The sequence below is a fragment of the Ammospiza caudacuta genome, chromosome 3, assembly GCF_027887145.1.
Source record: "Ammospiza caudacuta isolate bAmmCau1 chromosome 3, bAmmCau1.pri, whole genome shotgun sequence".
Lineage (NCBI taxonomy): Eukaryota > Metazoa > Chordata > Aves > Passeriformes > Passerellidae > Ammospiza > Ammospiza caudacuta.
Genome location: NC_080595.1, coordinates 48,609,151 through 48,622,605, shown reverse-complemented (window position 1 = coordinate 48,622,605; position 13,455 = coordinate 48,609,151). Strand labels below are relative to the sequence as shown.

General features: G+C 36.0%; 1 protein-coding gene across 1 annotated transcript in view; it reads right to left on the bottom strand.

Moving 5' to 3' along the window:
* Positions 1-13,455, bottom strand: part of RYR2 (ryanodine receptor 2) — a 380,761-nt gene that overhangs the window by 265,627 nt on the left and 101,679 nt on the right. Inside the window, exon 3 of the mRNA XM_058801183.1 lies at positions 2,201-2,305. Coding sequence (XP_058657166.1) covers positions 2,201-2,305 — 105 coding nt within the window. The remainder of the gene's footprint in view (positions 1-2,200; positions 2,306-13,455) is intronic.

Here is a 13,455-nt window from a genome sequence, read left to right as displayed (position 1 = left end):
ACATATTCATTTTAGTACCATCTTGGCTTTCAGAGACTTACTAAAAAGAAAAATATAGACCTTGAAAACATGACCTTGTGTTCATCTACAAACCATTATTTTCAAGATTGTTGTCCTCTAATATTAGTATATTAATATGCAAGAGACACAAGCAGATTCCTAATGCCTTTCTATAGAAGCCATTGTAGTAGAAATATATTTATGATTTACTGAACACTATCTCTCTCTGTTGGTATAGCTGTATCTTCTGCTAGTGTTGCCATTTAATAGGTGCTGAGAGCACAGTAAACTACTTTGTAAACAGCCAAGAGCCACATGATGACCACACTCAGAACTTTGCTTTATCTTTCCTGTGCACATCTCAGAAGACCTTTGAGTACAGAGCACTGTAGACCAGAGCAGCTGCCCATCCGTGTTATTTAGGCAGGGTGTAAGTGTCCAGAATTCTGACCTTCATGGTTGTGCACAGAAAACATCAGTAATTTTTTCCAGAAAATACCAGATTACCACCAAACATAGTATGTCTCATTGGTCAGGGTGTCCTACAAAAATCTTTTTCTACTCACATCAAGTGCAGAAAATAGTCCAGAACTAGTGCAAATATTCCACCTAAAGCCCCTAAAAAGCTCTCTTAAGTCTGCCCTGTTCCCAGCAGAATACCCGAGCTCACATTGTCTGATCATTCTTCAGAGGTTTGTTCATTCTCCAAAGTTCTCTGGGTGTGATCTCTGTATTAAAAGCAAATATTCTCCTAACACATGGCCCCAGCACTCTGCTAAAGACAGTGCAAGAGAAAATCTGCAAGTTGATTTTATGATTTAAAAAAAGTTTCAGTACTTCATGTTCAAAAATTGAATGCTTTTTCATTCACTGCATTCTGCCCTATAGCATTACTTTATCACACATTCCCCTATACTTCTTTTAGTTCAGGCCCCTGCTCACATCTGTTGGGAATAAATAGAAAGAAAACTGTTGCTCTACTCTACACACATGGTCATACACAATTATCACTGTACATCCTGGGGATTTGACTGATTTTTGACATTATGCCTGTGTATGTCTGTTCTTTTGATTTTATTTTTTTCCCTGTGAATTTGCTTGCTCTTGGTTTCAGTATTCACAAAGTAAGGGAAGAGGGGTAAAGAAGTCTGTATCTGCTTACTCTGGTACCACCTCTTCTCTCAGATATGCTTGACATTCTCTTGTCACAAATTGTCACTGCAGAACACACTCTGGATCATCCATGGGACTGCTCCCAGACTCCATTTCCCAAATACCAGTTTCAGTCTAAATGCCCGGCATTTCATGGGACTGACTACTCTACATTAGTTTGCTTTCTTGAGGCATCCCCATAAATATCAGAGGCATGCTTATCTCCTGCCAGCTTTCTTGACTGATGGACTTACTAGTCCATCTACTACTACTAGAAGTAGTTAACACCTACTTCTCTTTGCCTGTATAACTCCTATGCCTACAGTCACTCTTCCTCAAACTTAACAGGATTTGAGCTAGAGCACAGCATTCAGATGAACACTATAAGGTGGATATGGAGCACTCAATTACAGCATAACAAATCAAATTAACTGCACTGCAGGGAACAATAATTACACTACTATGATTTATTTGTAAATAACTATTTGTTAGTCAAAAAATTAATTCCTATTAGGAATAATTACAATAATTCTCATAGGATTTAAATAATTCCTATATCCTTCATCTTCCAGACTGCTATTTCTTGTCCACCAAACTAAATAATATTTTATCTTCAGTTTAAAGGTCTGTCACAGCATATTTTAGCTCAGGGCATACACATGAGTTTGATTATTTCCAGACACAACCAGCATACATCCAAGTCATTTTAAGACCTTTTAACAGTCTCACCCAATATAGTCAGGAATGCTCAGGAAGTTTATTTGTTCAGAAGAAGTGATCAAGCTTTATATGACATTCTCAAATTAAAACACCCTTGTAACTCTATACTGACTCATAGCACATTGAAATTGTGAATTTACAACTCTAGCAAGCTTCAGTGGACCCTGCAATTGCTTATAATTTCCAAAAAAAACAGACATTCCCATAGCAGAGGAGGAAAATTCAGCACAATCATGCTATAAGCATGTGACAGCCATGAAACCTGTGTTACCATAAGAAAAAAGTACTATTTTGCAAGATAAAGAAAGGTGAATATTTAATAACTTACCCCTTCTGCCTTTTCTTCTGTGTTAGCCAGCATTTCCTGGAGGGCCCGTACTGACAGAGACTGCTCCAGCACAAAGGTGCAGATGGACAAATCAGGTGGAACATTCTAGATAAAAGAGAAGCATGAGATCACATTAGTAACACATTTTATGAGTAGCACTCTCCAGTGGCTCTATTTTGCCTCACCATCCATGGATCTGAAAGATCTATTACATTTCTGAGGCTACGAAATCCAGCCACATACTGGGCTGCAGGAGTTAAGTTTTAGCCAGTAAAGGGAAGCAATGTTCTGCTCAACATGTGCAAGCTGATACCTGGGGAATCAGGTCCCCTCAAAAAGAAAGAAAGAAACTCTCAATGAAAGAAGAAATCAACGAATTTCATCAAGTTCAGCAGAGGATCGCCATGAATGTCAGGGCTAGTGCACTCCCCCCTGTGTTTCTGCAGAGAGGAGGAGAGGGATCTTGCAATTCTCTTTAAAAATCTAATAGTGATTACAGGGGAATAGAGGTAGACTCTTCTTGGATGTGGTCCTTGGAAGGAATAGGAGCAGCAATACAAGTTGTACAAAGAAAATCAGAAAAAAAGACTGGGAGTGGAAAGGCTCCTAGGCAAAGCAATGATGGGTCTGCTTGGACGTTAGCACATGGAACATGTGTCCCAGACATTATGCTCAGATTGTGAGGAAAACCAAATTCAGTCCTTAGGTTATGGTAGTTAGCCAGAGCTCATGTTTATCATGAAGGTCAAGACGAATTTTTGTAGTAGAAATAGTGGACACCAGGTATCAAGGCCAAGCCAGCAGCTTCTAAGCCTTGCAGGGCACTATACTTCACTACAGGCTGCACTAACTGGGATAAAACTAACAAGTCTTACAAAAATTATTAGTTAACTTGACATGCTTGAAATAAAGATCATTGAACTATTGAAAAGTTAATTTCCCAGACTATCATAAAAATTCATATAAAACTGAAAGAAGTTTGTAATAGCAATGTCTAAGTTACAAAGTAGCAAAGTAAAATTAGATTTTATGTGGGGATCTTTTCTTCTGTTAATAGAACATGCAACTCCTACACACCTTTACTTGCCTCCAGAAATTCTTTTGCATCCCTTCTCTATTTTCTTTTCATGTTAGTTGCATATTTTAGTTTAGGAATATTTTTATTGACTGTTGGAATTCAGTTTTTTTACACCATGAATTCTTTTGCTGCTAAAGCTGTAAAACTGCACACTTACTCAAACTGTGTACAAAGTGAAGAGGCGACTTCCAAGGCCAAATTGTAAAAGTTAGTTGCAAAATCTTTCCCACCCCCCCCAGAAAAGTTCGTTTTCTCAGAATCACTCACAATCTTACTAGCTTATTATATTTCTGTTCATCCCTACTAAACACAGCAATTCAGGTCTGTTTAATGCATAATAGATCTTTCATTATTTTCCAATACCTATATTTCAATGAAATTAATGTAAAATTGTACTTTAAGTTTAAGCCAGATGAAAAGGTTTTAATAGCATCTTCTGTTGCATGGGTTTTGACTGACTTATGCAATGATACTTTGGCATGAAATATTTTCTCAGCCAACTCCTTCAGAATCAGGTCTCTCATTATGTCTCAGTATTCTTGTTACCATTTTTCTTATGTAGCTAGTCAGACACTCCAACAGTCCTTCTAATGGTAAGACTGGGCCAACAAACAACCAATTAGATTGTCTTCAAAACATCCTTGTAATGTAAGTACCATCACAAGCCCTTTTGTTACAAAGCAGGAAAGAGAGCACTCAGAGATCTCAGGCTGCAAGGTGCTGCTTCAACTCAGTTAATGTAAGGACATTTTTCCAGTCTAGAAAGTCTCACAGCCTAAGAGCGCAGCTCGTCCTCCAGTCTGCCCAGTTAAACTGACAAACAAGAGTACAAACAAAAGAGAAAAAATGTTACATACACTGTGTTCAGAAATGAGTTAAGGCTAACTTGTCTGCATCTATAACCAAACCAAGTCTCCTTAACAATATTCCCACTGTTATTGCTGTTATTTAAAGTAGCATTTTTGCTGGCAGAACGTGTCTCACACATACAATTTTGGACACATCAAATATTTTATATACTCTCCAATATCAAAACTCCTGCATCGTTCCAAACACTGATCAAACCAACATATCTAGGACACTTTTTCTTCATCAATGTCATTCTCCTTTATGTTCAAGACCTCCATGAGCACTTCCTTTCCTACCTGCTAAGACTAAGGCATGAAGTCCCAATGAACACTTTTCAGCTATTCTCATTGCAGATGAGTAAGGCACACTTTTTGCTGCTCAGGAGTAAATTAGGAGAAATGTATGAGATGCTTAGCTTTAATTAAGTGAAAGAAGTGCTGTGTTCTTACAGTCTAGCAAAATGTTAGAGACAGGGTTTTTTTATGAGGCAAAAGGGAGAGCACATTATCCTACCTCATCTTCACTGCATGAATGCCTGGGTACTTGGAGGCCCTCAGAGAGAAATGTTTTTCCCTTAAGAGCTTTGCACCTACTGATGCTTGCAGGAAGCATGTGATTTAGACCTTCCTCTCTGGCACTTCCTCAGCCAGCTCTGCTCTACTGAAAATCCAACAGGCATGACTGCATCAATCCCAGCACGTACAACAATCAAAGCATGGAAAAACAGGAGACAGATGCAGAACTGCCAATGTATTTAGCTCTGCTCATCTCTCTACACTTTATTTCAATGCTGATGCTTTTAACACTACGGATTTAAAGAATGAGGCTTTGGGCCTCAGACACAGACTGAAGTTTCCTCTCTTGAACAGCCTCCTCCAAAGACAGTAATTCCAAGTAATTTTAAAGCTGTCATTTAAATATAACAAAAATTATTCACAAGTGTCTTTTCCATCTCTTCAAAGCATAAAATAAAAAGGAGGAAAGAAACCAGAGTCTTTGCCAGACCTCTGATTATCTATCTTATTTTCTGTCAAATTATCTCACACACAGAGGATGGCATATGAAAAATAAAGGTATTCTATGGCAGTCTAACATTCTCTACTGAAAAATATTTTCCTGCACAGTATATAGCACATTTTAGTACCCAGCCTGGAGAGCAACTGCATATTCTAGCAGCTGCAAGGAAAACCTGTAGCAATTTGTTTTCAGCATCAGGCTTTTTTGAGGACAGGTGAAATGTGTTGGCAGATATTTCAGTGATGCTTTGCTAGACTATAAACACACTATTAAATAATTAATAATTTTAAAGAAAATATTTTGCTACATGTCTAACCACCCACAAATGCACTTTTAATAAACATCAAAATTACCAAGTTTAACTGACAGTTAAATGGTAATAATACATCTCCATTTTGATAACAGAATACAAACTATAACCCCAAACACTGATCAGCTCAAAAGCAGAGGTCTCATCAGATATAAATAACCATATTGGCAATCTTCGACCTTCTTTTCCACCAATTTTCATCATATTTATACTTGCTGCAGTAACTTTTTAAATGAAGACATAGAAAATTAATTCATATTCCAAAGCAGAGATTGAGTTTTTTTGTGACAGAGCATATAATGGTCTTGGACAATCCAGGGAATCTGTACCACTTCAGTTCATATGATCAGTGGAAAATTCTAATAAGCAATGGCAGTATTCAATATAATTTATTTTCAGTTCATTTCTGACACATTTGCAAAATCAGTTTGAATATAAAATATACTCACTGACTTATAAGGTAAATAGTAGTAACTCCAGTTTATCTCAGTATTAATTAAAGCATTACTGATTTGGCTACCAGTTTATGTTTAGATTTGCCCTCTTATCAATTTTTCTTTTTAGAAAATCTACTCAGTCATAATTACAGCCTAATATGCAAGCAGTTCGATTTTTTAAAATGTTATTACATAAATAGAAATTGTATATTGCATTTCAAAAGGATGCTGAGTACCTCTAGGAGAAAAGCAATAAATTATTATTACCTTTTTTCTATTGTTCCTTCATCATGACTTGTAATAGTCCAATCAGCAAAATTAGAGAGGTTAAAATAAATGTAACAGTCATCTGGAATTTTTAAGGCATACGCATTACTGAAGTAATTATTGGATTATTTAGAAAACTGGTGAATTCTTTATTCTTCCTGTCATTTTAAACTACATTTATTGTGGACACTAGTTTTCTGTAGTAATATTTGCATATTAAACCACGCTTTACTCTGTGGGAGGCAGATTTGCAAATTAGATAATCATACCCTTTATTAAAAAGGTGTTTCAAGTAAAGCTTTTGAAATATATTTCAAAATAACCCTAACTGCATTCCAACCCACAGGTGAATCATGGGTACTGGATGTATTAATTATCCTCAGTTTAATTTTCTGGAGATTTTCTATTTACACACTCCAAGGAAAGCAAGAGGCTGAGACACAAAACTCAGTGCTGTTGTCATTACTCTGACAATCACACAGTGCTAACAAGCCACTGGAATGCACAACCTGCTCAAATAATATGTTGCATATAATCTTGTGAATGTAAACTGAACTTCTGCCTCTCATAAATATTAGTACAAGACTGAAGGATAATAAATTGCATCAGCAAACAGAATTCTGTCTCTAAGAATAGGCAGCTTCACCTCAGCTTTACTTGTCTTCCTAGATATTTGCAAGCTTCTTATTTTTCTAACCCAACTCCCAATTAAATGGATTTAGAGGCATTTCATTTTTAACTGTATACTGAGAATTCACACATCAGTGCCTAATCAATCACCTAATTAAGCAGCCTGATGTCAAAAAATGAGATGTGGGTGTTCATAACTCTTTTTAATTCTAGCACATTTACTAGAGGCCTAACCTCAAGAATCCAAGTAGGAGGACTCAGAAAACTCATTTTAGTACAGAATTTAAGCAAAACATCTGTAGTCCTATTTGTGGGAGTAGCCTGAAAGAAACTGAACCCATCAGCTATTTTCAAGTTACATTTCAATTTATACATCTCTATCTTTCTGGCAGCCCTTTCTATTTAAATGAGATTCTGTCTGGTGACAGTGATGAAACACACTCAATATAACCAAGGAAAAACTTCTGTTTCTAGGACTCTACATAGAGGGCCCAGCTTTCCTTGTTTTCAAGCTTGTCATCGAAACAATGGACCCAGAACAGAAATATATGGGTCTGACAAACCAAGTCCCATCAGCCAAACAGAATGAACCATACTCATCAAATCCCAAAGCAGAAAAGGCAGAGAATGAATTATGAGCCTTACAGTTTCAGTTCTGTAGAGTGCCAAATAACTCTCTCCGCTCCCTAGAACTCCTCCAGGAGCAGTGTCAAACTTTCACGTGTTTACCATGAGCACACTGTGAAGGCTGCCTGGACACCTCCTACAGAAAGTTTGCTATCAGCTGCTTCTGACTATTTCAGTCTGAAACCATCAGTTTCTCTATGAGGCTTTTATAGGACATTCCATCCCAAGCAGTTTTCTTCCTCAAAAGCAGAGAAATTTTCAGCATTGAAAATTTTTCATGTTACTCTACCTAAAACTTATAATGTCCTCATGTTTTTGGAAGAGCAGCTTGACAAGGAGGTGGCTTTTTGTCACAAGTACACTTTTTTCTAGGAAAAACTTCAAAAATCTGGGCATGTTTTACTTCCTGAAAAACATCATTTTCACGTAGTGAAAAGTTTCTTGTTAACATCTGAAAGCTCAAAAGAGTCCTTTTTGCACAGGAAAATTGTTTCAGATGTTTCAGAGATAAAACTTAGAAACTGACAGGAGGATAAAATCAGAACATGGACTAGAATTAAAAAAAAAAGGAAGGAGGAGACAAACACAGGGAAAACCAGCTAGTGATGGAGCTGAGGCCAGACACAAATACATTGCAATCATTCCATTTTCAAATCTTAAAACACAAGACCGCTCCATGCCCTCAGTAGTTTTCTTGAACTGTGTTGGTTGCCTATGCCACATGCTGATCTCCTTGTTAATCTGACCTAAACAACTGACTGTTTTAATTTTCTTAAAATACTCTCTCTGGTCACATATAGAAAGTTCACCATCTTGTCCAGATCTCCAAGTGCAGAAGCCTCCCAGAAGCGAAGTATTAGACTGAATAAAACCAGCAGTGGAAGAAACCTTGATACACTGAGCATACTTTCTGTTGATACATCAAACACTCTTCTACAGTAGTTTTTGTCTGATTACAGGGAGTAACTAGTTTTTATTCTCTATGAGTTTGCACAGCAGTGAAGACAAAACTCCTTCCCCACTTTCATTTTCAGAGAGTGAAATGTCATCTGGTGGTCACTGTGTAGCAGAGCTCATTGGCAAAGAAAATTGTGTGTGTGCCTGAAACTAATCTGTAAAAACTTGAAAGCATAGAAGGAACTACTACTTGGGGTTTTTCCTTCTCACAATCTTCTTTAAAAATCCATAAGAAATCTACTTCTACTTCAGATATTCTTACTAAAGTACAATTAGAGTATTTTAATTTATGTTGAAAACAGTTTCATCTTACAATTTTTCTTACAAGTTTTTGCTCTTTGGAAATAGCTTTGATCCTGAAATCTGTCAAAGGTCTTGAGGCCATTTTATTAACAGAGAAGACTATCTTAATCACTTGGAAGCTGTAATTCCTGGTAAGGTATTTGCTTTCTGTATAGATTAAGGGCTGCATACATTCCATCTTTAAATGGATAAGAGGCTTTTTCCTCTTACCCTCCATCTCTTCCCTCTAGTCTCCTTTCTAACCTAAGGACATAAGTCCCACATATCTGCATTACTGAGAGCATTTTCCTTTTTATCTCCTTTTTGAAAATTTAAAAGTCTTTGCAAGAGATATAAGTGATATTAGGTAAGGAGCCGTACAACTACACTGCAGCATTGATGGATAAACTTGGTCAATCAGCTCAACTCCCATCAACAACATTTGCTGCTGTAGCCAGAAGCTTAGATGAACTTAATTAATAGTGTATCACCCTAGTGCAGTGAAAATGTGTTCATTTTTAAGGTAATTAGGAAAATTGCATGCTGATTAATAAAATAAGAAAAGCTCATAGGATCAACAGCACTACAGAGGGTCTAGGCACACATCCAAATTAACAAAAACATGGTTTGTTATCTTCATATTAATGCTGAAAATTCTATCTTATTATGCTAATCTTATGGGTATAATTCAAAACTTTAACGTTCCCTTTTATTCTCAGAGATTATGTTGTATTTGTAGCTACTGCAACGAGTAATGGAAAAATCTAGGATGATTATTATCATGGGAGGGTACTGTTGCTTTAGAACCTGGAAGGAAGCACTCTACCCTTAATTCTTGCAGCATCAGAAAGATGACCTTTATAAAACACTATTTTGTCCCTCTCTGAAAAACATACCAGACAGACAAAAGGAAAATCTTCCTAATCCCTGACCAGATTTAATATAAACCAAACACATTACAACAGTCATATTTCTAAGCAGCAACCCTGTAACCTTTCAGGATCAAAGAAATATGGCAGACATGCACATGTTTTGTGTCTGTAATAAGTGACACAGCCTGACCTGTGTCAGTGGAAGTTCTTGCCCCTGCATAATAACCAATAGGCCATTATTTGCTGAGATTCTCTTACTGTTACATTTATCCCATATCTGAAATCTTCACAGTAGAATTTTCACATTTAAAAGTACATCCAAATAACATAAACACTAATCCTCCCAGAATACCAACTGTTATGAGCAATTCATCTACATTGCAGTAAACATGAAAAACTATGTCTAAGGAAAGTAAAATCTGCTTATTTATCTCATAAATTATTGACTAAAAAACATAACAGACATCAAATTTTAACTTTTAAGGGTTTTGTTGTAAGTTTTAACTATTATATTTTCCATTGTATGTTGCTGAAATCAGTGGTCAACCTGTGTACCTAAGAAAATCAAATATTGCTCAATGGGGCACTGGGAGTTTACGCTCTGATTCACCTCTGACTTGCCCTTAAATGAAGGAAAGGAGATGCATCATCACCTCTCTCCTGGGCAAGACAGTTTAAAATCATATTTTAAAAAAATACATTACCTTAGAAGATATATACATCCACCTCTGAAAAGTAAAGCAAATCAATCAGAATTATATATTGAAAGTTTTTTGGTAAAAAAAAATCTATATTTAATAATGCAGGTCTTGCAGTTCAAGAGAGACTCTAGCAGATAATTTGGGCCAGGGACAGAAGGATTTGAGAAGTCCTAAAAGCAAACACTGCCTGCCAGGAAAATTCCCGGGAATTAAGGACTTATACTGACAAGGTTCCACTCCTGATAAAAAGTGCAATAATACTTTCAGGAATAAATATCTGTTGGAAAAAAAAGCTCACCGTGTACACTTAGAAACTGTGGCTTATGTATCAATGTCTAAGTATATAAAGCACCTGGTTGCCTGGGCATGGCACTACATCTGAACACCCACTGCATAATGCAAAAACAAACACTTGTTTTAGTATACAGCCCTATTAACTACCAAATCAAAAAAAAAACAATTGCAAGAGTAATTTGTCCTTAATATTCAAATTTTGTTCTTTCTTGGTCTAGGGTGTCCAAATATTGCTACTAAGCTGTTAAGATAAAACCAAATGGTGCTTTAAATAATTTTTTACTTATCATTCAGTAACACACAGAACAAACAGCTTCCACAAACTACTGTCTAGACAGAAATACCTGCGTGCATTTCCCACCTGCCTCAGAAGTGAATTATGCAAGAAGCAATAAAGTAAGAGGCTTAAAAATTTAGTTATGGTAAGGACAGTCTCAAGGACCTAAACAACGTGTGGAGGTTTTTTCCTGCTACACTTGAATACATGTTCAGTGAGGAGTATAATGAGGAGGAGTATAACAAGTTCACAGATATCATCCCTCCCTGAGAATATGGCATTCATTTATATCATTGACCAACCTGGAGTTTCCTCCTTTATCACAGAGTCAAGATCTTCTTTTTCAAAATTTCACATTCTGACATCAGATAAAAAGATAACTACAGAACTTTGCAGACACCTATCACACACAAGCACATATCATTTTCTAGATGGTTCTAATTTCAATTTGCCAATACCTTAAATTTCAACTACCCAGAGAAAGAGGTTTCACTCCCTTACTCAGGTCCCTGTCTATGCTGGGGTTAAAAATGACCTTTCAACTGTCTGGTATTGGTTTATTTTCTAAAAAAAAAGACAAAAAAATACCACATAATTGAAAGTTCTTCAAAATAACCAAAATTCTTTTTCATTTATTATTCTAAGGAATTCTCCTTTCAATAGACAAAAAAAAATTAGTAAGAATTATGTAGACAGGTACATGTATCACCTCCGTAATAAATTGGCCAGAAACATGCAAGACAAAAAGGAATTATTTTGCCAATCTGAGCTAATGAAGACTTACATTGTCATTATTCTATGATGTATTTTTCAAATGTATCAGCCCAAAGGGGCTTAATTTATTGTTAGTGTACTTCAGATCAACCAAATCAAATATCAAATATGGCACTCAAAGCTTATTAAGCTTTATTCTTAAAACAGCTAATCAAATTAGGCATGCTTCTTATTTACAAATAAGACCTTATTGCAATTTGACTTAAATTTCTATTGGCCTTTTTATTTGCTAATACTCAATCAACTTACATACACTAGAAAGAGAAATTCTGTATTGATGGGCTTTCTAATTTATTGAATAATGGGCACTCAAATGGTTTCTTAGAAAGTCAGTTCATATTTCATATTGCACTGAGCAGAATATTTGTTTGCTTTCTGGGACCGCTGTCCAAACTTCTCATGCAAGTCCTGTACTAGCCCTGTTTCTTTTTCTCTCACAGTACTCAAAATGTCACAGATTTGCAATTTTCCTTCATGTAGAAATAGCTTGTCCCTGCTGTTTCCTTTAAAGATCAATACATACCTTGGCTGTTTAAAGGACCTTCAACTATCAAAAATAATTCATCCTACATTATCTAAAGCTATTTGAGCAACTCTTGATTTTGATCTGCAGTTCTGTCAATTATTGCCTTATTGCCAGCTGTAAACTTTGTACTGCGCAAATATAATTGGTCAATACTAGGAGAAACACCAAGAAAACCTGAAATTCCTAAGTCCCTGTTATCATTAAAAGACATTTAGATGTGGGATAGAAGCAGAGTTTGAAGTATTAAGGGAACATTGTATCAGATGTTTGAAATTAGCCCAGTGACAACAGTTTCCTGATTTTTAATCACATGTAAAAAGTCATTGCTCATGAAAAGGCAACACTTTTGTGCAAGGTGTCTTCACAAGTATGCCAAGAGTATAAATACCTGGAAGATGGAATAAACTTCCCACTTCTAAATGTATTCTTTATATCCAGTAGGGAAGAAAAAGAGAACTTGGAAGGAGTTAAAGCTCCATAAAATCCATTAGCATTATTCACATACTCACATTCATCTCTATTACGTACAGGTTTTCAAACAAACAGCAGACATTCAGCAGTTATTCAAAAACAATTAAACACTCAGGAAAAGCAGCCTGAACTGCAACCTTGAGCATTTATGCATAATCTTCAGGAGCATAATAACTTATTTTACCATCTCGCCTGTGTTTTTTTAATGCAAAATAAAGCAACTGTTCTTTTGTTTGTGAAACCAGAAAAAGTTAATCTTGTATTTGTATATGGTAACCCAACAGTCAGCACTAGGAAAGTAACTAAAACGACTTGCATTGGGGTTTCAAACACAGGGTCACAAAGCATACATCTTCAAACTCCAAACTACTTCCACTTGCCCAACTTCCCACATCCAATTCAGACTATTTATAAACTAAAACTCTTAATTTAATGATGAAACTATTCTTTTTATGATAGCAAACTACAGCATTCGTCAGTTGCTACAAAAGCACAAATAATCTTCCTCCTTTTTCATGGGGAAGTGAACAGGAGGTAAAGTCGAAAATCTTGAAAATCACAACCCAAAAGGTCTGTCTCAAAACGTCTTAAGAAATAAACAAAAAATATTTTATACTCTTTTTTCCATTTTGTTTCAGATATGATCAATATTAGATACCTCAAACACAGATTTACTCATTATTAGGCCACATTTCTTTGCCCTTATTTCTGAGAGCCCATTGGGCTAAGATTATTCGTAGGAGTCTGCTGAACCAAATTTAGACTAACAGCTCTTAAAAATACTGAGTACAAAGCAGCAATACCATGACTTAAAGTGCAAAGAAGGTACAAAGCTAATTTGGAACTGCTGTTTTAGACAAACATTCATCTAAAAAGCTTAAAATAA